This window comes from Hydra viridissima, unplaced genomic scaffold, assembly GCF_058129835.1.
Source record: "Hydra viridissima isolate aposymbiotic clone 2 unplaced genomic scaffold, HvirCarnegie_v1 scaffold_5, whole genome shotgun sequence".
Taxonomy (NCBI): domain Eukaryota; kingdom Metazoa; phylum Cnidaria; class Hydrozoa; order Anthoathecata; family Hydridae; genus Hydra; species Hydra viridissima.
In genome coordinates this window covers 2,606,144-2,631,166 of record NW_028324304.1, presented here as the reverse complement: position 1 = coordinate 2,631,166, position 25,023 = coordinate 2,606,144, and the positions used below count along the sequence as shown (strand labels likewise).

The 25,023-nt window shown below is 33.3% G+C and overlaps 1 protein-coding gene across 1 annotated transcript; it reads right to left on the bottom strand.

The window, feature by feature from the left end:
- Positions 1–2,207: 2,207 nt before the first annotated feature.
- Positions 2,208–2,603, bottom strand: LOC149887966 (uncharacterized). Its single transcript, XM_090088976.1, has one exon. The coding sequence runs from the start codon at positions 2,601–2,603 to the stop codon at positions 2,208–2,210; it is 396 nt and encodes a 131-aa protein (XP_089945102.1).
- Between the last annotated feature and the right edge of the window lie 22,420 nt (positions 2,604–25,023).

The following is a 25,023-nucleotide window of genomic DNA, read 5'->3' as shown; positions in this document are numbered from 1 at the left end:
TTTTAAGACGAATATTGACACAGGGTAAAAAAATGAGAAACAGGCTAGATTTACACCGAGCATTCAACAAAAAGCATTAACTTTTTACAAATGTCAATTTTAAAAGGAAACTTAAATCAGGCAAGAACTTTAAGATTGAAGTGAGGATGAATCTGTAAATCTGCAGAAATTTTCAAATTTAAAACAAATATTGACCCAGATTAGAAATCTTACGAATTACAACGAGCAGTCAACAGATGGACTTTAACACACTTAAAAACATTAAAAGTTAAAAGCGAATATTGACACAGGCTAGAAATATGAGAGTTAGGCTAGAATTTACACCAACCATTAAACAGAGTGACTTAAACCCACTTGAAAAATTCAACCTTAACAAGAATGTTGACAGGCTAGAAATTACAGAATCAGGCTAGAATTACATCGTGTAGTCAGTAGAAATACTTGAACACACTTAGAAATGTTAATGTGTTAACTTGAACACACTTAGAAATGTAGATGCACTTACACCCTTTCACAAATGTCAATCCAACGAAGATCACAAATATAAAAATATTAATACATATATAATAATATATGTATGTAAATACCGATTATTTATTATAAGTCTATATTTTGAAGATCAACACCGTTTACATTTGTCACTTTTAAAATAGCATATATTACTAATAACTTTTTTACTTTATTCATGCTAAAGTTAAAGTCGTTAAAATAAATAAATTGGTTCTTAATAGTCCCCATAAGTGTGCCATAAATGGCACACTTACGACAGCTATTAAGAACCAACTTATTTATTTTTAAATGTTTGATAGACTGGACTCATAGACTGGCACACTTATGGTCATTTGGCACATAAAAACGCCCCGACACCACAAGCACGCATAATCATTGGATAGCATGTCCCTCCATACGCTAAATTAACACAAAGTGAATTTGACGTAAATTTCTTCCATCATTCTCCCCCTCTTTAATAGAGTCCAGTCTATCAAACATTTTCAATTTTCCAACTCAAGAAGACACATCTTGCGATTAGTCGTAAAATTCTTTTTCACCGATTTTAACTTATAAAGCTTGTACACGTCCATCTTTAGCTTCAAATACTTCTGTAATTCTACCGAGCGGCCAATGTCCTATGGCTGTATCCGGAGAAATGACTAAAACAATCTCATCTTTTTCCATTTTGCGGTTTTCTTGATTCCATTTATACCATTTTGATAAAGAAGGAAGCCGTTCTCGCAACCATCTTGTCTAAAAGTGATCTAATAATTCTTGTACAAAACGCCAACGTGTAATTGGATGATAATTTTTTGATTGAACTGAGTCAGAAACGAATTGTCCTCCCAATTGTCCCGTCAAAGTATGATTATTAGTCAATGGAACATCATCTTTTATATCCGCACTCTGATACGTTAATGGGGAAGAATTCAATAAAATCTTAGCTCCTGTAATGGCCATATAGAGTTCTTCATCAGTAATATCAGCCTTTTTAGGCATTGCAGATATTGCACGTTTTTCAGCCTTGATCATTATTTCAAATACACCGCGAAATTCATTTACACAACGTTTTTCTTTACTTCAATCAAAGTTGTGTGATTTTAAAGTGTTTTCAAAAATTTCTATCCTATTGCCATTTTACCTCTAAAGAATTCAGGAAACTTGGGCCATGCTACCATACATTATTTTTTTTTTTAACTCATTCACTGATGTTCTTCGAGATAGTAAATCGGCTATATTAGCTTTTGTTGGTATGTACCTTCGTTATTTTAGTTCAGTCTTTGATTGAAGGAGTCCAACGCGGTTAGCAGCAAATGGTTTCAGCTTTTGACTGTGATTCTTTATCCACCGTAAAAACTTAGGACTATCGCACCATGTAGCTCCGTCTTTAATTTCAACCTTCAAGACTTTAAGAATCTTCTCCGCAAGTCGTAAACCGAGGACAGCTCCAAGTAACTCAAGTCTTGATATACTGATAGATTGTAATGGACATACTTGATCTTTCGACATTATGATCATACAGGTCATATAAACATTATTGATAAGCAACAGCACCGTATGCTTTACAAGACGCATCCGTAAAAACGTGTACAGATTGATTTACAACAGCTGAAGTCGTTTATAAGCGTCTCGGAATGTTTATCATAGGAAAACTTTTTTTTTTTTTGAAACCATTAATCAACATTGTTCAAAATCCTATACAGAATTTGATCATCTTATTCAATTCCGTCAACCCAAAATTCTTGCATAATTATTTTTGTTCGAATGATATATGGTGATAATAAACCCAATAAATCAAACAAAGCTGCCATTTTTTTAAGCAAACATCGTTTCGTATATACATTATTTTCTTTGGAAGCAACAGAATGAAAAGTAAACAAATCAGGTTTTGCTTTCCAAACAACACCTAGCATTTTCATGTCAGGTAATTCTCCAGAATCTAAATTTATATGTTTTGCACGATCATCTTCGGGTTTTACTTTAAGAACTTCGACAGAGTTTGAAAGCCATTTTTGTGCAAACATTCCTGCTGAACTCCATAGTAGCGTAAGTTCTTTGTATAATTGAATTCCTACTTTTTCATCAACTACAGAAATTATTGGATCGTCCATGTAAGTTTCTTAAAGAACAGCTTCAGAAGCCAAAGAAAATATTTGTGCATACTTTCTTGCGTATGATTGCATTACAAATAGAGTCATGAAAGGTGCCGAGTTAATCCTAAATACCAGTCGATTAAACCGAAACACATCAGACTCTGCAGTTCTTCAAATTTCTCCATTGAATTCGTTTATACTTCCGATTATCTTTATGTATCTCGATTCTTATATACATTTCTGCTATATCACAAGCTAAAGCAACTGGATATTTTCGAAATCGAAGTAAAACTGTCACAAAATCTTGTTGAAGTTTTGGTCCTTGATAAAATTTTTTTTTTTAAATCAGACGTTTTTCCGAGTTTTTGCAGTCTGTTTTATTATAAACGCCATTGTATAATTATCATGCAGCTGCCTATTTTCTTTCTATGGTAATTTTAGCTCATATCTTCAGTTATCTTGTTACTATATTAAGGACGGTAATGTCTACTGGGCTTGTTAATATTATTTTAAATTGCATATCTTTTTTACCTTCACTTGCCTATAACTTTTCAATGATGTTTTTGAATCTTCTATTTCCTTGACACTAGGTATAGTTTTCGTAAAGTGTGTTTGAAGAGACCCTCCAGTGCCAATACATGTCTATCCAAGCGGTGTGAGCCGGGCCACTGGTTCATTAAATTCTCTTTTTATTTCCATACTTGCACAATGCAACTCAGCATAGTTTACGCCAATTAGAATGTAAATATTTGGTTTTGGTCCAATTGTTGGGAATTCGATGTTTCTCAGATGTCTCCAATTGTTTGACATTTTTTTCCAATCAACTGCTTTCAAGTTCCCTGTTACATTATTAACTAAAAAAACTTACAGTGTTATAACTGTTTTTCCATTCAGAGATTCCAGCTGGAATTCTTCCGGCTTCGTTTCGAATGAATCAACTTTTCCATTTATCATGTTTACAGTTGCTTTTTCTATTTTACCCTACATTGACAACTCAGCCGCTACATCAGTATTCAAACATGTCTTTGTACTTCAGTTGTCAAGCAATTCGCTAACTTCAGCCTTTTTTATTTCCACTACAAAGAATAACCCGCAACGTTCATAACGTGTTTTGAATGTAGTTGGATGTTTGACATATGAGAGTTTTATTTTACCATGTCCTTTTTTATTGGTTCTTAAGAAACTCTTTCGTTTTGGCAACTCTTTCGTTCTTGTAAAGCAAATGGTTGTAAGTATCTGTAAAGTCGTCATTCCACAAATTCTTGTGTTCCTGAATAACTTTGAAATTTGTAATTCCTCTGACAAATGGTTAGGATTCAAACATCAGAAGAAGAGTTTACTTTTCTTGACTGTCTCCCATCTTTCTCCAATAACTTGATTTCTCGAAAAATGCAAATTTCGTTGTTCGTACTAGTAAGATTGATAAGAAATAGACTTTTTTAAATAATTTTTTTTTCCAGAGAATTTGATTAAAAGTGTTAAGCTTTATGAAGAGTAAAAATGCAAAACGCTCGAGTTAAGGATTATTTTTTTACTCTAAATAACAAATAGAAATGCAAAGTGTGCACAGAACTAAATCCAGTAATTCTTGCTGCAAATGTCAGTCATCTTAAAAACCATTTGCATTCCAAACACAAGGATATTGCCATAGAAACACATGGATATTGCCATAGAACATAGAATTTCGGAAAGGGAAAGAGAGCAAAAAAACTCTTATGATGGTGGTAACGGTGAAGAAACCGATGTTGTTTATTTCACGTAAAAAAAAAAAGTTAATTACGACTTTGATATTAGCGACACAGTAAGAGATTTCACCAAATCGATTCTGACGGCCTGGAAAAGAATGAAAATGATTAGAAAGGCTCTATTTTTAGAAACACTCTGATGGCCTGGGAAAGAATGTTTTCATTTTTTCTCTCTCTCATTCACATTATTTTGAACTGGTGCATGCAAAAACAAATCCTTTGCTTAATTCTTAAAAAATTTAGGAACTTAATTCTTAAAAAATTTAGGAACTTAATTCTTAAAAAATTTAGGAACTTAATTCTTAAAAAATTTAGGAACTTAATTCCTAAAAAATTTAGGAACTTAGTAAAATATGTGAAAAAAAAAAAAAAATTTTATATTTTTTTGGTGAATTTTTAACCATTCATATCCATTCAAAATATTGTTTTTAAAACTATATACCATGTTAGGTTGAAGCCACAAGACAAAAACACATCACATTTACTTGACTTGAAATATTTAAGCCATGTCTTGTCTTTTTAAAATGATGAAAAAGTAATGCTGCTACAAGACTATTCTTAGATTTCAAAGAAAATCACGAATTTCGGTTTTCTATAAGATTTGTAGACAATCCAATGAATATCTCTTAATGATTTTCGATAACCTAAGATGAACTCTGTGAATTTATGATAACGTGTCTAGTACCCTTTAAAAATGAAAATTTCCTGTAAAGACTTTGGTGGTTAAAAAGTTCGTTCGATTCAAGTTAAAAAACCAAAAATTGTAAAAGAGCATTACAACATATATATACATTACCACACACACACACACACACACACACACACACACACACACACACACACACACACACACACACACACACACACACACACACACACACACACACACACACACACACACACACACACACACACACACACACACACACACACACACACACACACACACACACACACACACACACACACACACACATACACACACACACACACACACACACACACACAGTGTTGTGTGTGTGTGTGTGTGTGTTGTTGCAGCAACCCATGGTTATTAATGTGAGATTTTGTCTTTTTATAACTAAATTTATGATTTACAATTACATTTTTGTGGGTATCTTTTATAAAAGGCTTAGATATTGGTACAAAAAATGCATAAACAGTTGTTAAATTCAATTTATTCTTGGTTTGAAAATATTCTCACCTCTGTGCAATAGTGCAAACAGTTATGTACGTTTAATCACTTATTGAGAAAATAAAAAGTTATGGGATATTGAATGCATATTTTTTCAGTCGGATGTTGGATGTTCCAAATCTGAAAGAATTATCATTAGAAAATAAAAGTCTTAAAGACTAGTAATGTGGATTGCATCTGCCTTGCACACAATTGTTTTAAATTTTTCAAGACAAACAATACGACGTGAGAACGCAAACATTATTTGCCGTTGCCGCAAGATGCAAAAAGCATAAATCATACTTATTGTGGTCATGTCAGTCAAGACATGCCAACCATTGAGTTTTGAAGATTATGCAAAATGGCATGGAAAAAACCACATGGATTTGTCGTTATAGCTCAGACTAGTAAAGTAAGAAATGGAGATTATAGATGTGGATTTGACGCCTTTTGCTTTCTACAATCCTGCTTTGATCCGCAAACGGATCTGCTTTAGCGAGTAATAGCTCCGAAAGAGTAATGGCTCAGGGCGCAGAGTAATAGCTCAGGACGCAGAATTATATCTCAGGGCGCAGAGCGCTTAAAAGGTTTTGGAGTATATAAAAATGGAAACTTTAAAAAATTAACTGTGAAACACTTCTAGTTAATAACGCATTGTTTTGACGTCATTGTTTAGAGACTCATTCCATGAAAATTTGTTAAATGTTCATTTTATATGTAGATAAAAAAAAAATGTAAAGTTTACATAAAAGTTCTTGAAATAAAAGTTCGTAAAACTATGTTTAATAACATTTTATATCAGATAACAAACGATCGTCTAACATTCAACTTTCAAATGCAGCTAAATATCCAAAAATAAAAAAAACCAAAAGGTGTGCATCTGCGAGATTACAAAAACAGCCAAGAAGCGTAGAGTGCGTGATTTTTAAATTAGACTTTAGTGAAAACAGTGGACCACATTGGGAAGCTTGGTATAACAAGCGAAACAAAAAAATCTTAGCTTGATGGTTATGGTTTTTAACCACCGCAGAAAGGTGCCACAAAAATACTTAAGCTATCCGATATACTACAACAAAGGTCAAATCCAAAGTGATGGTCAAGTATTTTGCGGAATATGTTTATGTATTTTAAAAAAGATGGAGGAGGAAAGTTAAAGGGGGAAAAAGAAAGTTTAAACATCATCTTTAAGGTTTGCTTGACTCAAACAAGTAACGTTTTCGATCGAAGAAAAGTGCGAGATAAGCAAAACGCCATCAAGACACACAAGTACAGTAGCGTGAAAAATAAATCAGTAACACCATTAAAAAACCATTAACGCCTAAAATTGTTTTCACGATGACAACCAGAACTTTAATTACTACTGCACTGATAAACGTTAATTAATACATATAATAAGGAGCGCCACAGTTCTGTAATTCCTTTATGCTTGCAAACAAGTCGAGACCAGAGAAAAGCATTAATCGAAAGATAACTGGTGAAACCTGTTTCTGAGAGCCATGATTAAGAGGTCGAGCCATAATTAAGAGGTCGATGCACATCTCAAAAGATGTTTCCTGATTTGGGCAACATTTGCTGAGATGTGTAAAAACAACGGTTTAGAAAATCTTACAGGTTTTTAAGATTTTTTATTTTGGGAAAGCTTTTAGGACTTTTATTTTTGAAGAATTTGAGGAGAATTTTTTTTTAGGTAGAGATTTGTGAGAAGAACTCATGAGTCAATCAAAAAGAGTGCTTTTACAGAAAGATTTTAAATAGAGATTCTTGGAAAAAGAGAAAGAGAAGGTATCAAAGTGAGAGGAGTTCAAATGAATAAAAACACTTTGTTACGAGTTCAAAGGTGGTAAGGAAAACTAATTGAGTAACCCTCATTACATATGATTATAGATATTAATGTATTGCTATTTGCAATATGTTAATGTTATTTGCAATATCGCGAGGTTATTTGCAATATGTTAATGTTAAAAGCATATGTTCATGAGACGAATAGTAGAGAATATTTATTAAATGATTCAAGTAAGAATAGAAAAACCAGGGGTAATTGTTATTACTTTGCATCTATTTTGATTTACGTAAAACCATGCATGTTACTATGCGCACTATTGAAAAGTTAAAACGTCCTCATATCCTCTATTCCCGTGCTTTTCAAAAACACCACCTTTACACCATCTTTGCTACTACCGCTAGCTACGCTAGTCACGCTCTCACCTCAGTGCCACACTCCCATCGTCCACGTTTAGAAAACCCCGCCCACACTTTGTACGAGATTTATTGGTTAAAACGATGTAGCTATAAAAAAACTCACGGCGCAGGGCGCTAGCTCCAAAGTGCCCTGCGCCATAGAGTGGAGCTACAGATCTTGGTGAATGCGTGACCCTGAAAGTGCTTGCAACACAAACTGATTTAAAGAATCAGTTCTATAGAAAAAACTAAAAATAGAAACTGTTACAAACTTTTCTTAATTTTGACTGGTGAACTGAAAATGAACAGACAAATCGCGAGGTTAGAATTATTTTGTTCTATCTCCAAGTTTAAACGTTTGAAGAAAGTTTTTGATTTTTTGTAAAAGTAAAACTTGTTCAAAGTTTTAGCTTTTATTTTTAAAGAAATAATAACTTATGCTTTACATAATTTATGTTTAAGCAAATTATTTAGAAAAAAAAATTATAAAATAATGCGTATTTTAAAAGTTATTATTACTAACTAAAATTAAAAATTCATTTTCTCCCAACTTTTAAAATTGGAGATAGAACAAAATAATTCTAACCTCGCGAAATGCTGAAAAAACATAATTGTTGACATATAGATGTTGCTTTTGGTACTGATAATGATATTAATATCATTAATACTTGATATAATGTTAATAATTATTATCAATATTGATGACGAAAAAGATATTTGTCTTTAGAAAGAATTGCTATGATGCTATAGAAAACTTTGAAAAATCTATTAAATCATCCTTTAGTTTAAAGTTTTGCTTTAAGAGTTCATTAAAATTGAGCTTGCCTTAACTTGCGAAAAAAGAAAAAGAAGAAAAAAAAAAACATTTTCAGTTAGTTGCTACTAGAAAGCGCGAAGCACCGACTACCGTCGAGAAAAAACTCAGATAAGTGCAACAATTAAAAGTTTCTACAAAAAACACAAACTCAACATTTATCTATTAAACTCCAATAAATAATAAAAATCCGTGTTCTTAACAACCATATTCATTTTCCCGCGAAACGTCATTGACCATAACGGCTTCATTCTTTATCTTTAAACAAAAAAAAGTGATTTAAGAAACACTTTTCTTTTTCATCCTAAAAAAAAATCTATGACATGGCGACCTGCTCCACATTCGTATCAAAGCCTTTTTCTTTCAATACGAAACTGCTAAATTATTAAAAATCAAACTTACGATGTTCAATTGCCACGACCGCCTCCTCGATGACCTTCTCTATGACCTCCCCCTCTATGTCCACCTTCTCTATGACCGCCTCCTCTGTGACCGCCTCCTCTGTGACCACCTCCTCTGTGACCCCCTCCTCTGTGATCGCCTCCTCTATTACCTCCGTTTCTAGGATCACTCATTATTTTCAAAGCTTCGTAACTACCGTCTTCAAATCTAAAACATGTTCATATCTAATCCATTCAAATAGCATTCGACGTTTTCAAAAAGTCAAATTCAATTTGAATGGATTAACGTCGTTTATACAAACATATTAATCTAAAACTTACGACTCTCTTTTTCGATAACTCATTAACAACCCTTCGTTTTCCTAGATTGAAAAACAAAAAGTAAACCAAAGCCATTTTCATTTGAAATTTATTCTTAAACAAGTGTTTTTTCTTATTAAAGAAAACTAAAAAACAAAAAGCGAAATAAAAAACAAAACGTAATTAATAGGAAAATCAAAGAATGAAGCACTTTTTTTTGCTCGATAAAGCACATAAAGTCAGCAACAAAAGCATAGAGATAAACACAAACAAACAAAAATACTTCAGTTGAGTCTTTTTCATATCCGACGTCGTAGTCTCTCTCTTCGTATCTAAAACAATAGTCGCTTGCAGTCTACTGGCATTAAATGAATTGGCTTCTTGTGACAAACACAAATATAATCCTGAACAACAGATATTGGCTGTTGTCAACTATCCGTCAATTTTGAAATGCACGTAGCAAAAAGATACTTACCTAGATTCTGCCTCGAGATTGTTATTTGCACGCCGACTCGGAGCAGCTTCGTGGAGCTAAATGAAAAAACGAATAATTGATCCGCATATCTGGTCAGACTGTATGAGAGCTTAATCAAATAGCAAGTTAAAAGCACTCACAAAGAGTTGAGCAGAAATCACAAGCAAAGCTAGCAGGCTAACTCGACCCATCTTTAGCACGTCTCTTTGCAAATAAAAACAAGTGAACTTTTCATCCTTTTTATATCGTGTGCAACTTTCGCAATTGCACCTAAATTAGCACAGAAGTACGTTTGAACATTATGAGCATTCTTGGATTGGATAAAACCTTCGATTGAGCGCGAATAGATTAAGTTTGATTGCCAATCCATTTCTAGTTGTAATCGTAAAACTGACGCTAAACGTTTTGCCGCTGTTGTAATTATTGCCAAGATAACTCCACAGTGATGCCCTCGCTAAGTGCGATAGTTTTACCAAGAGTCTCCCACGACTGTTAATGTGCGAAAGTGTAAGCTTATTTGATGTATTTAATTGACCAGTTTTCTTCGACCGCGAATCTAGTAGCGACTGAAAACTTTGTTAATTAGCAAGTTTTAATGAACATTTTTAACGTTGGAATACAAGTCCTTACGTCATATCGTCGAATGGTTGCATCGCTATGTAATTAGCATCTAAAAATAAAAAAATAAAAAAATTGCCTCCTTTGTTTTTCTTTTGTTTAACTGGTGATTAAAAAGCTAATACCCACGCTTCCATATAACTTTGTTTCCACCCTCACAAAGTTGAAGTTCTTTTTTTAATGTCTTTAAGTTTGTTATATATGGCGTTAACACGTTTATTATGGCTTGCTCCGATCCAAAAACTTATTATCCAAACCGACTTTCATTTTGATTTGTTTTTGTAAAAGTGCATGGTTTCAACAACCAATAGAACAAATATTATGGGCCGTATGCAAAGAAATTTTTCTCAAAGAAATTTAACCTTAAAAAGTTTTCAGTGAAGTGGCACCCCTTTCTTACACTGTTAAAATTTTAAAGTTTAGTGTATGCTTGTAAATTTTTTATGTTCAGAAGCCTGACAGCTATTTATAAAGCCATAAATGGGCAACTGCCAACACTGTGTTTCTCTCATTTTTATCAAAAATTCACACTCCGAACCGAAAGACCAATGTTATCAATCACCTCCTAAATTGCGATGCTTTACGCGGTTCAATTTCTTTTTCGCTAAATGTTTTTAAGCTTTCCAAAAAGTTTTCCAATCATCCAAATGCAAATACTCCCCCTTTAAACTCAGTCGACTGGTTTTGAAGAACAAGATTGAAGACTCCACGGGAAGAAACGGCAGGGTCACATTTTGAAAGTTTCTACTTTTTACACTTCCTAGCTTTACTAACCATGATAGCATATTTTGTATTTGAATTCAAATCAAATAAACGATTTGATGCATATTTAAAGTTTTTCTAAATTTTTCTAAAACTTCGAAACTTATAAAGGTTTAAAAGTTTAATAATGATTTATCTCAAAATGAAAAAATGTGACCCTGCCGTTTCTTCCCGTGGAGTCTTCATCTGTTAACTAAAAGGAATACAAGTTAAGAATTAAAAAAGAACAGTTTCTTGGAAAAGTGCATTAGGTAGGCATTAATCGAGGAATTGGTGCATTCTTTTGTAAAAAGTAAAACTCTTTGTGAGATTAAACATTTCACAATTATCTCACGATCAGCTTAAAGACAAGAGTAAACGAAAAGTTATGCCAACGTCATCTTGAAAAGATCACAACAATGTTTAGTTCGTTTGCAAAGGTTTTCCTCAAGTAACAAAGAAAAATCGAAGAAGTTTTCTTTTAACATACATTTTTAACTTTCACAATAATACTTTGCCTTGACTTGCAAAATGAAAAATGAAAAGAAAAAATTAATAAATTAAAAAAAGGAAAACGAAAAAAAAAAAAAAAAAAAAGAGAGAAAAAAAGAAAAAATCGAAGGTTAAAAATGTTCATCAAGGCGTGCTAAATAACAAAGTTTTCATTCGTCACTACATTCGCGTTATAATGAAAATTTGTCAATTAATTACATTAAATGAACACTTTCGCACATGAACAGCCGTGGGAGGCTTTTGGTGAAACTGCCGCATTTAGCGACGACATCATTGTAGATATTTCTTAGGCAATTATTACAACAGCGGCCAAACGTTTAGCGTCAGTTTTACGGTTATAACTAGAAATGGAATGGCAATCAAATTAATCTATTCGCGCTCAATCGAAGGTTTCATCCAATCCAAGAATGCTCATAATGTTCAAACGTACTTCTGTGCTAATTTAGGTGCAATTGCGAAAGTTACACACGATATAAAAAGGATGAAAAGTTCACTTGTTTTTATTTGCAAAGAGACGTGCCAAAGATGTGTCGAGTTAGCGTGCTGGTTTTGCTTGTGATTTCTGCTCAACTCTTTGTGAGTGCTTTTAACTTGCCATTTGATTAAGCTCTCATACAGTCTGACCAGATATGCGGATCAATTATTCGTTTTTTCATTTAGCTCCACGAAGCTGCTCCGAGTCGGCGTGCAAATAATAATCTCGAGGCAGAATCTAGGTAAGTATCTTTTTGCTACGTGCATTTCAAAATTGACGGATAGTTGACAACAGCCAATATCTGTTGTTCAGGATTATATTTGTGTTTGTCACAAGAAGCCAATTCATTTAATGCCAGTAGACTGCAAGCGACTATTGTTTTAGATACGAAGAGAGAGACCACGACGTCGGATATGAAAAAGACTCAACTGAAGTATTTTTGTTTGTTTGTGTTTATCTCGATGCTTTTGTTGCCGACGTATTTGCAACCATATTGTTCATTCTGTGTTTTGCCTAATAATTACGATTTATTTTTTGTTTTGGTGTTTTCTTTGTTGTTGTTGTTTTTTTAAAATAAACAACCTATTGACGAATTAGTTTCAAATGAAAATAGACTTTGGTTTACTTTTTGTTTTTCAACCTAGGAAGATGAAGGGTTGTTAATGAATTATCGAAATAGAGAGCCGTAAGTTTCAGATTATTCTATTGTGCAAACGATGTTGATCCATTCAAATTACATTCGACTTTTTGAAAACGACAATTGTTTTAGATATGAAGACGGCGATTACGAAGCTATGAACACAATGAGTGATCCTAGAAATGGAAGTAGTAGAGGAGGCGGTCACAGGGAAGGTGAACACAGAGGAGGTGGTCACAGAGGAGGCAGTCACAGAGGAGGCGGTCATAGAGAAGGTGGACATAGAGGGGGTGGTCATAGAGAAGGTCATCGAGGAGGCGGTCGTGGCAAATAATCATCGTAAGTTAGATTTTTAATGGTTCAACAGCTTTGCATTGAAAGAAAAAGGCTTTAATGCAAATGTTTAAAAGGTCGCCATGTCGAATATTTTTTTTAGGATGAAAAAGAAAATAATTTCTTAAATCACTTTTTTTTTTAAAGAAAAAGGAACGAAAAGGAAGTAGCTGCTACGGTCAATGACGGTTCGTGAGAAAATGGATGTGGTTGTTAAAAACACGGATTTTTATTATTTATTTGAGTTTAATAGATAAATGTTGAGTTTTTGTTTTGTTTAGAAAATTTTGTTTTTATTTAACTGTGTTTTTTTCTCGACGGTAGTCGGTGCTTCGCGCTTTCTAGTAGCAACTGGCTAAAAATGTTAGCTTTTTTTTTTTTTCTCACGAGTTTAGCCAAGCTTTATTTTAATGAAACCTTAAATTAAAACTTTTAAAAGACTTTCCAACGAGAGGTTAACAGGATGTAATGTTTCTATTACATCATTTGTTTGGACTTGAAGAAAAGTATTTCGTTTTATTTTTAACATTCGAGATACGCATCGAACTCTCGTTTGCGTCGAGCCAATCTCATTAGGAAATTTAATCTGAAGTGACTTTTGAAATCTGTCGCTTTTAAATGTAATTCACTTATAAAATAGAAAACAGTTCTGATAAACAACCATTTTTACCGATCAAAACGCCATTGTTCATGTCTTTATCTTGTCTTTGCTAGACCAGTTTCTAACAAAAATCCGTATCTGAGAACGATGCACTAGTTTTTTTCCAATCGTTTTTACCTATTTTGAAGATGTTGCTCATAGTGTCAAGCTTTCACCGGCAAAATGGCCATCAGGCCCGTTGAAACCCTTATTTTAAATAAATATTTTAAAGTAGAGGGGCCCAGCCATCATGGATAGTGGTGAGCGATTGTAAGAAATACGGAAAGAACAATAAACTCGAAAAACAGCCTTTCACTTACGCAGTCCTGTTCAGGGTGTTTTGCCGCTCAGGACGTTGTATAAAATAATGAGCTGCGCTTGTTTTCTACTTGCGTAAAAGAACTAGATATAACTTTTTTTATAACCCATCGTCATAAAGAAACTCATGTTTTTTTGAAACACTGCAGCTCTTTCGTTTTTACTCCTGAGCTATCTTGCTTAATTCTCCGACGTTCATTTTCCTAAGACATGATGACATTCAAAATATAGCTTAAAATTAACAGGTAAACATTTACTTTGATTTCGTGGCTTGTTATTATATTGCACTTAATATAATAATACAAAAATAATATTTTATCACTTATGGGTTATTATATTACTGTGTATATATTTTAGAGTAACATCCCAAATAAATCTGTAGATGTTACAAATTTTGCTGAGTATCCTGAATTAACAGCCTACAAGACAGTGACGGGTTACAAACAAGTTAGTTATACTTGCAAATATTAAAAGGTTCACACATACAAACGATGATAAAGATCAGGTTTCGCTAATGCTGTTTCCTATCATTTTAATGTGGAAAATGCAAAAGCTTTCTACATCAAACACTATGATGAGTACAAGTAAGTAAATATTGCAAAGAAAGGAAGATCGCTGTAAGCATCACTTGCTGAATTACAACAGAATTATTGTGAGGCGGGTCTTTTAGGCGGTTTCTTTTTATATATTTTAGGGGTTTTAGTGTTTCGTATAGGTTAGGAGGTTTGGGTTAAAGTTGTATGAGGATATGGAGAAGCCTGTGTGGTTCTGTGTAATGTTAGTACTCTGACTTATTCTTGTTAACACGCGTACTTTTCTTTACGCTCAAATTTATTTTAACTTTTATAATAACAATCCTTTTCCTTTCCTATATTTCTGACTGACCCCTTTTTCTGTTTTGTATTTCCCTTTTTATATTGATTATAATGCTTTGGACGTTGGCGTTTTTTCATTTTATTCGTTTGTATGTAAAATATTAATTAATGGCTTTAGGTTATGTTGTTATGAACAGCATCTTGTTTTACTTAGAATTAGCTTCCTCACAATATATAACATCATTAAAAATATCGAAGAAAAAATTGACAATAATAAAACTCTATTACCGCATATACTTCCCATAGACCACCAATTTTAGAACAATTTACAAGCCATAATTGGAGAAAATAAAGAAGAAAATGATGAAGAAAATGAAGAAGAACCTGAAATTATTTTAGATTTAAGTGATTTTTATTGTTAAATAGATTAGATTTGTTTTGTTTTTGCAATAGTATTTGAAACCAAAATCTTTTTCAATAAAATTTATTTTTTCCACATTACTTCGCATTTTTACTTATTATTTTTTTGCCCTATCTGTAATAAACAGCATTTTAATGATGTATAAATTTAAGAGAAAAATATATAAGTACTGATTTTATAGATTTGAATAAAGCTTCAGTCATTTTTCTTAAATATTTGTTTTTGTGGCTTTGTACATGATCAAGTTCGAAGAATGAATAAATAACTTTTAATACCGCTAAAAACTTTACGAATGTGGCTTTATATTTTAAGAAAACTTTAGGAGTTAGAGCAAACCACCCATAATAATTGCAATTAAAGAAAAGACCTTTTTCTTTAATTGCCTCCATTAAACTTAATATTTTATGTTTTAACGAGAATTGCCCCAATTATTATGTTGAAAATTTAAAAATTAAAGACATGGTGTTGTTGTATCACATAAAGCCCTATTGAAATGCACCTGCTCTTCAATTTTCTATTGACAAAACTGACACTACGCTTTGCTTTAATTTCTTTTGACAACAAGAGACGAAAAAACAACTCCAGTTAAGCGGCCACCGATAATTAGGAGACAAAAGGCACTGGAAGCGGTCTCTAATTCATTTTGTCTCCAAAATACCTTCTGACAACAGACGCCAGACACTACGAAGTTACAAATGGCAACAACCTCCAAATCAACTTGCCTCAGAATTACATTTTGACAGTAGCAGCCAGTGGCTTTTGCTTCCCGATTGACGGCAAATTCTTAACATTCTTGCAGCTGCCGTCACTTAGGAAGCGGAAGCAAATGGAGGCGGTAGCCTGAACAATTACGCCAAAAAAAAATGCTTTTGGAGGGTTCGGTTAATGGTTGCGGAAGAAAAGTGGGGGCCAAATAATTTCTGTCGTATTTCAACTTTGAATAGTTTAACATTGAAACGTTTTACAGGGGAAAGTATTACCTAAAAATTTGATTGGCGGGCACACACTTGACCGTACGCCTTATTCATTTAAACCAAATGTTGCTATAGTGAAGCCTTTACATTAATATACCGAAAGTCTGATCCCACACTGGCAACTGTTACTACACAAAACACCTTACGGGTAAATAAAGACTTATTTTTCATATTATTGAAAGTGTTTCAAAAAAACATGAGTTTCTTTATGACGATGGGTTATAAAAAAAGTTATATCTAGTTCTTTTACGCAAGTAGAAAACAAGCGCAGCTCATTATTTTATACAACGTCCTGAGCGGCAAAACACCCTGAACAGGACTGCGTAAGTGAAAGGCTGTTTTTCGAGTTTATTGTTCTTTCCGTATTTCTTACAATCGCTCACCACTATCCATGATGGCTGGGCCCCTCTACTTTAAAATATTTATTTAAAATAAGGGTTTCAACGGGCCTGATGGCCATTTTGCCGGTGAAAGCTTGACACTATGAGCAACATCTTCAAAATAGGTAAAAACGATTGGAAAAAAACTAGTGCATCGTTCTCAGATACGGATTTTTGTTAGAAACTGGTCTAGCAAAGACAAGATAAAGACATGAACAATGGCGTTTTGATCGGTAAAAATGGTTGTTTATCAGAACTGTTTTCTATTTTATAAGTGAATTACATTTAAAAGCGACAGATTTCAAAAGTCACTTCAGATTAAATTTCCTAATGAGATTGGCTCGACGCAAACGAGAGTTCGATGCGTATCTCGAATGTTAAAAATAAAACGAAATACTTTTCTTCAAGTCCAAACAAATGATGTAATAGAAACATTACATCCTGTTAACCTCTCGTTGGAAAGTCTTTTAAAAGTTTTAATTTAAGGTTTCATTAAAATAAAGCTTGGCTAAACTCGTGAGAAAAAAAAAAAAAGCTAACATTTTTAGCCAGTTGCTACTAGAAAGCGCGAAGCACCGACTACCGTCGAGAAAAAAACACAGTTAAATAAAAACAAAATTTTCTAAACAAAACAAAAACTCAACATTTATCTATTAAACTCAAATAAATAATAAAAATCCGTGTTTTTAACAACCACATCCATTTTCTCACGAACCGTCATTGACCGTAGCAGCTACTTCCTTTTCGTTCCTTTTTCTTTAAAAAAAAAAGTGATTTAAGAAATTATTTTCTTTTTCATCCTAAAAAAAATATTCGACATGGCGACCTTTTAAACATTTGCATTAAAGCCTTTTTCTTTCAATGCAAAGCTGTTGAACCATTAAAAATCTAACTTACGATGATTATTTGCCACGACCGCCTCCTCGATGACCTTCTCTATGACCACCCCCTCTATGTCCACCTTCTCTATGACCGCCTCCTCTGTGACTGCCTCCTCTGTGACCACCTCCTCTGTGTTCACCTTCCCTGTGACCGCCTCCTCTACTACTTCCATTTCTAGGATCACTCATTGTGTTCATAGCTTCGTAATCGCCGTCTTCATATCTAAAACAATTGTCGTTTTCAAAAAGTCGAATGTAATTTGAATGGATCAACATCGTTTGCACAATAGAATAATCTGAAACTTACGGCTCTCTATTTCGATAATTCATTAACAACCCTTCATCTTCCTAGGTTGAAAAACAAAAAGTAAACCAAAGTCTATTTTCATTTGAAACTAATTCGTCAATAGGTTGTTTATTTTAAAAAAACAACAACAACAAAGAAAACACCAAAACAAAAAATAAATCGTAATTATTAGGCAAAACACAGAATGAACAATATGGTTGCAAATACGTCGGCAACAAAAGCATCGAGATAAACACAAACAAACAAAAATACTTCAGTTGAGTCTTTTTCATATCCGACGTCGTGGTCTCTCTCTTCGTATCTAAAACAATAGTCGCTTGCAGTCTACTGGCATTAAATGAATTGGCTTCTTGTGACAAACACAAATATAATCCTGAACAACAGATATTGGCTGTTGTCAACTATCCGTCAATTTTGAAATGCACGTAGCAAAAAGATACTTACCTAGATTCTGCCTCGAGATTATTATTTGCACGCCGACTCGGAGCAGCTTCGTGGAGCTAAATGAAAAAACGAATAATTGATCCGCATATCTGGTCAGACTGTATGAGAGCTTAATCAAATGGCAAGTTAAAAGCACTCACAAAGAGTTGAGCAGAAATCACAAGCAAAACCAGCACGCTAACTCGACACATCTTTGGCACGTCTCTTTGCAAATAAAAACAAGTGAACTTTTCATCCTTTTTATATCGTGTGTAACTTTCGCAATTGCACCTAAATTAGCACAGAAGTACGTTTGAACATTATGAGCATTCTTGGATTGGATGAAACCTTCGATTGAGCGCGAATAGATTAATTTGATTGCCATTCCATTTCTAGTTATAACCGTAAAACTGACGCTAAACGTTTGGCCGCTGTTGTAATAATTGCCTAAGAAATATCTACAATGATGTCGTCGCTAAATGCGGCAGTTTCACCAAAAGCCTCCCACGGCTGTTCATGTGCGAAAGTGTTCATTTAATGTAATTAATTGACAAATTTTCATTATAACGCGAATGTAGTGACGAATGAAAACTTTGTTATTTAGCACGCCTTGATGAACATTTTTAACCTTCGATTTTTTCTTTTTTTCTCTCTTTTTTTTTTTTTTTTTTTTCGTTTTCCTTTTTTTAATTTATTAATTTTTTCTTTTCATTTTTCATTTTGCAAGTCAAGGCAAAGTATTATTGTGAAAGTTAAAAATGTATGTTAAAAGAAAACTTCTTCGATTTTTCTTTGTTACTTGAGGAAAACCTTTGCAAACGAACTAAACATTGTTGTGATCTTTTCAAGATGACGTTGGCATAACTTTTCGTTTACTCTTGTCTTTAAGCTGATCGTGAGATAATTGTGAAATGTTTAATCTCACAAAGAGTTTTACTTTTTACAAAAGAATGCACCAATTCCTCGATTAATGCCTACCTAATGCACTTTTCCAAGAAACTGTTCTTTTTTAATTCTTAACTTGTATTCCTTTTAGTTAACAGATGAAGACTCCACGGGAAGAAACGGCAGGGTCACATTTTTTCATTTTGAGATAAATCATTATTAAACTTTTAAACCTTTATAAGTTTCGAAGTTTTAGAAAAATTTAGAAAAACTTTAAATATGCATCAAATCGTTTATTTGATTTGAATTCAAATACAAAATATGCTATCATGGTTAGTAAAGCTAGGAAGTGTAAAAAGTAGAAACTTTCAAAATGTGACCCTGCCGTTTCTTCCCGTGGAGTCTTCAATCTTGTTCTTCAAAACCAGTCGACTGAGTTTAAAGGGGGAGTATTTGCATTTGGATGATTGGAAAACTTTTTGGAAAGCTTAAAAACATTTAGCGAAAAAGAAATTGAACCGCGTAAAGCATCGCAATTTAGGAGGTGATTGATAACATTGGTCTTTCGGTTCGGAGTGTGAATTTTTGATAAAAATGAGAGAAACACAGTGTTGGCAGTTGCCCATTTATGGCTTTATAAATAGCTGTCAGGCTTCTGAACATAAAAAATTTACAAGCATACACTAAACTTTAAAATTTTAACAGTGTAAGAAAGGGGTGCCACTTCACTGAAAACTTTTTAAGGTTAAATTTCTTTGAGAAAAATTTCTTTGCATACGGCCCATAATATTTGTTCTATTGGTTGTTGAAACCATGCACTTTTACAAAAACAAATCAAAATGAAAGTCGGTTTGGATAATAAGTTTTTGGATCGGAGCAAGCCATAATAAACGTGTTAACGCCATATATAACAAACTTAAAGACATTAAAAAAAGAACTTCAACTTTGTGAGGGTGGAAACAAAGTTATATGGAAGCGTGGGTATTAGCTTTTTAATCACCAGTTAAACAAAAGAAAAACAAAGGAGGCAATTTTTTTATTTTTTTATTTTTAGATGCTAATTACATAGCGATGCAACCATTCGACGATATGACGTAAGGACTTGTATTCCAACGTTAAAAATGTTCATTAAAACTTGCTAATTAACAAAGTTTTCAGTCGCTACTAGATTCGCGGTCGAAGAAAACTGGTCAATTAAATACATCAAATAAGCTTACACTTTCGCACATTAACAGTCGTGGGAGACTCTTGGTAAAACTATCGCACTTAGCGAGGGCATCACTGTGGAGTTATCTTGGCAATAATTACAACAGCGGCAAAACGTTTAGCGTCAGTTTTACGATTACAACTAGAAATGGATTGGCAATCAAACTTAATCTATTCGCGCTCAATCGAAGGTTTTATCCAATCCAAGAATGCTCATAATGTTCAAACGTACTTCTGTGCTAATTTAGGTGCAATTGCGAAAGTTGCACACGATATAAAAAGGATGAAAAGTTCACTTGTTTTTATTTGCAAAGAGACGTGCTAAAGATGGGTCGAGTTAGCCTGCTAGCTTTGCTTGTGATTTCTGCTCAACTCTTTGTGAGTGCTTTTAACTTGCTATTTGATTAAGCTCTCATACAGTCTGACCAGATATGCGGATCAATTATTCGTTTTTTCATTTAGCTCCACGAAGCTGCTCCGAGTCGGCGTGCAAATAACAATCTCGAGGCAGAATCTAGGTAAGTATCTTTTTGCTACGTGCATTTCAAAATTGACGGATAGTTGACAACAGCCAATATCTGTTGTTCAGGATTATATTTGTGTTTGTCACAAGAAGCCAATTCATTTAATGCCAGTAGACTGCAAGCGACTATTGTTTTAGATACGAAGAGAGAGACTACGACGTCGGATATGAAAAAGACTCAACTGAAGTATTTTTGTTTGTTTGTGTTTATCTCTATGCTTTTGTTGCTGACTTTATGTGCTTTATCGAGCAAAAAAAAGTGCTTCATTCTTTGATTTTCCTATTAATTACGTTTTGTTTTTTATTTCGCTTTTTGTTTTTTAGTTTTCTTTAATAAGAAAAAACACTTGTTTAAGAATAAATTTCAAATGAAAATGGCTTTGGTTTACTTTTTGTTTTTCAATCTAGGAAAACGAAGGGTTGTTAATGAGTTATCGAAAAAGAGAGTCGTAAGTTTTAGATTAATATGTTTGTATAAACGACGTTAATCCATTCAAATTGAATTTGACTTTTTGAAAACGTCGAATGCTATTTGAATGGATTAGATATGAACATGTTTTAGATTTGAAGACGGTAGTTACGAAGCTTTGAAAATAATGAGTGATCCTAGAAACGGAGGTAATAGAGGAGGCGATCACAGAGGAGGGGGTCACAGAGGAGGTGGTCACAGAGGAGGCGGTCACAGAGGAGGCGGTCATAGAGAAGGTGGACATAGAGGGGGAGGTCATAGAGAAGGTCATCGAGGAGGCGGTCGTGGCAATTGAACATCGTAAGTTTGATTTTTAATAATTTAGCAGTTTCGTATTGAAAGAAAAAGGCTTTGATACGAATGTGGAGCAGGTCGCCATGTCATAGATTTTTTTTTAGGATGAAAAAGAAAAGTGTTTCTTAAATCACTTTTTTTTGTTTAAAGATAAAGAATGAAGCCGTTATGGTCAATGACGTTTCGCGGGAAAATGAATATGGTTGTTAAGAACACGGATTTTTATTATTTATTGGAGTTTAATAGATAAATGTTGAGTTTGTGTTTTTTGTAGAAACTTTTAATTGTTGCACTTATCTGAGTTTTTTCTCGACGGTAGTCGGTGCTTCGCGCTTTCTAGTAGCAACTAACTGAAAATGTTTTTTTTTTTCTTCTTTTTCTTTTTTCGCAAGTTAAGGCAAGCTCAATTTTAATGAACTCTTAAAGCAAAACTTTAAACTAAAGGATGATTTAATAGATTTTTCAAAGTTTTCTATAGCATCATAGCAATTCTTTCTAAAGACAAATATCTTTTTCGTCATCAATATTGATAATAATTATTAACATTATATCAAGTATTAATGATATTAATATCATTATCAGTACCAAAAGCAACATCTATATGTCAACAATTATGTTTTTTCAGCATTTCGCGAGGTTAGAATTATTTTGTTCTATCTCCAATTTTAAAAGTTGGGAGAAAATGAATTTTTAATTTTAGTTAGTAATAATAACTTTTAAAATACGCATTATTTTATAATTTTTTTTTCTAAATAATTTGCTTAAACATAAATTATGTAAAGCATAAGTTATTATTTCTTTAAAAATAAAAGCTAAAACTTTGAACAAGTTTTACTTTTACAAAAAATCAAAAACTTTCTTCAAACGTTTAAACTTGGAGATAGAACAAAATAATTCTAACCTCGCGATTTGTCTGTTCATTTTCAGTTCACCAGTCAAAATTAAGAAAAGTTTGTAACAGTTTCTATTTTTAGTTTTTTCTATAAAACTGATTCTTTAAATCAGTTTGTGTTGCAAGCACTTTCAGGGTCACGCATTCACCAAGATCTGTAGCTCCACTCTATGGCGCAGGGCACTTTGGAGCTAGCGCCCTGCGCCGTGAGTTTTTTTATAGCTACATCGTTTTAACCAATAAATCTCGTACAAAGTGTGGGCGGGGTTTTCTAAACGTGGACGATGGGAGTGTGGCACTGAGGTGAGAGCGTGACTAGCGTAGCTAGCGGTAGTAGCAAAGATGGTGTAAAGGTGGTGTTTTTGAAAAGCACGGGAATAGAGGATATGAGGACGTTTTAACTTTTCAATAGTGCGCATAGTAACATGCATGGTTTTACGTAAATCAAAATAGATGCAAAGTAATAACAATTACCCCTGGTTTTTCTATTCTTACTTGAATCATTTAATAAATATTCTCTACTATTCGTCTCATGAACATATGCTTTTAACATTATCATATTGCAAATAACCTCGCGATATTGCAAATAACATTAACATATTGCAAATAGCAATACATTAATATCTATAATCATATGTAATGAGGGTTACTCAATTAGTTTTCCTTACCACCTTTGAACTCGTAACAAAGTGTTTTTATTCATTTGAACTCCTCTCACTTTGATACCTTCTCTTTCTCTTTTTCCAAGAATCTCTATTTAAAATCTTTCTGTAAAAGCACTCTTTTTGATTGACTCATGAGTTCTTCTCACAAATCTCTACCTAAAAAAAAATTCTCCTCAAATTCTTCAAAAATAAAAGTCCTAAAAGCTTTCCCAAAATAAAAAATCTTAAAAACCTGTAAGATTTTCTAAACCGTTGTTTTTACACATCTCAGCAAATGTTGCCCAAATCAGGAAACATCTTTTGAGATGTGCATCGACCTCTTAATTATGGCTCGACCTCTTAATCATGGCTCTCAGAAACAGGTTTCACCAGTTATCTTTCGATTAATGCTTTTCTCTGGTCTCGACTTGTTTGCAAGCATAAAGGAATTACAGAACTGTGGCGCTCCTTATTATATGTATTAATTAACGTTTATCAGTGCAGTAGTAATTAAAGTTCTGGTTGTCATCGTGAAAACAATTTTAGGCGTTAATGGTTTTTTAATGGTGTTACTGATTTATTTTTCACGCTACTGTACTTGTGTGTCTTGATGGCGTTTTGCTTATCTCGCACTTTTCTTCGATCGAAAACGTTACTTGTTTGAGTCAAGCAAACCTTAAAGATGATGTTTAAACTTTCTTTTTCCCCCTTTAACTTTCCTCCTCCATCTTTTTTAAAATACATAAACATATTCCGCAAAATACTTGACCATCACTTTGGATTTGACCTTTGTTGTAGTATATCGGATAGCTTAAGTATTTTTGTGGCACCTTTCTGCGGTGGTTAAAAACCATAACCATCAAGCTAAGATTTTTTTGTTTCGCTTGTTATACCAAGCTTCCCAATGTGGTCCACTGTTTTCACTAAAGTCTAATTTAAAAATCACGCACTCTACGCTTCTTGGCTGTTTTTGTAATCTCGCAGATGCACACCTTTTGGTTTTTTTTATTTTTGGATATTTAGCTGCATTTGAAAGTTGAATGTTAGACGATCGTTTGTTATCTGATATAAAATGTTATTAAACATAGTTTTACGAACTTTTATTTCAAGAACTTTTATGTAAACTTTACATTTTTTTTTTATCTACATATAAAATGAACATTTAACAAATTTTCATGGAATGAGTCTCTAAACAATGACGTCAAAACAATGCGTTATTAACTAGAAGTGTTTCACAGTTAATTTTTTAAAGTTTCCATTTTTATATACTCCAAAACCTTTTAAGCGCTCTGCGCCCTGAGATATAATTCTGCGTCCTGAGCTATTACTCTGCGCCCTGAGCCATTACTCTTTCGGAGCTATTACTCGCTAAAGCAGATCCGTTTGCGGATCAAAGCAGGATTGTAGAAAGCAAAAGGCGTCAAATCCACATCTATAATCTCCATTTCTTACTTTACTAGTCTGAGCTATAACGACAAATCCATGTGGTTTTTTCCATGCCATTTTGCATAATCTTCAAAACTCAATGGTTGGCATGTCTTGACTGACATGACCACAATAAGTATGATTTATGCTTTTTGCATCTTGCGGCAACGGCAAATAATGTTTGCGTTCTCACGTCGTATTGTTTGTCTTGAAAAATTTAAAACAATTGTGTGCAAGGCAGATGCAATCCACATTACTAGTCTTTAAGACTTTTATTTTCTAATGATAATTCTTTCAGATTTGGAACATCCAACATCCGACTGAAAAAATATGCATTCAATATCCCATAACTTTTTATTTTCTCAATAAGTGATTAAACGTACATAACTGTTTGCACTATTGCACAGAGGTGAGAATATTTTCAAACCAAGAATAAATTGAATTTAACAACTGTTTATGCATTTTTTGTACCAATATCTAAGCCTTTTATAAAAGATACCCACAAAAATGTAATTGTAAATCATAAATTTAGTTATA

Bases quoted from the DNA above. Each gene is read 5' to 3' on its own strand.
- LOC149887966 (XM_090088976.1), bottom strand. From the start codon at position 2,603: ATGGACGATCCAATAATTTCTGTAGTTGATGAAAAAGTAGGAATTCAA.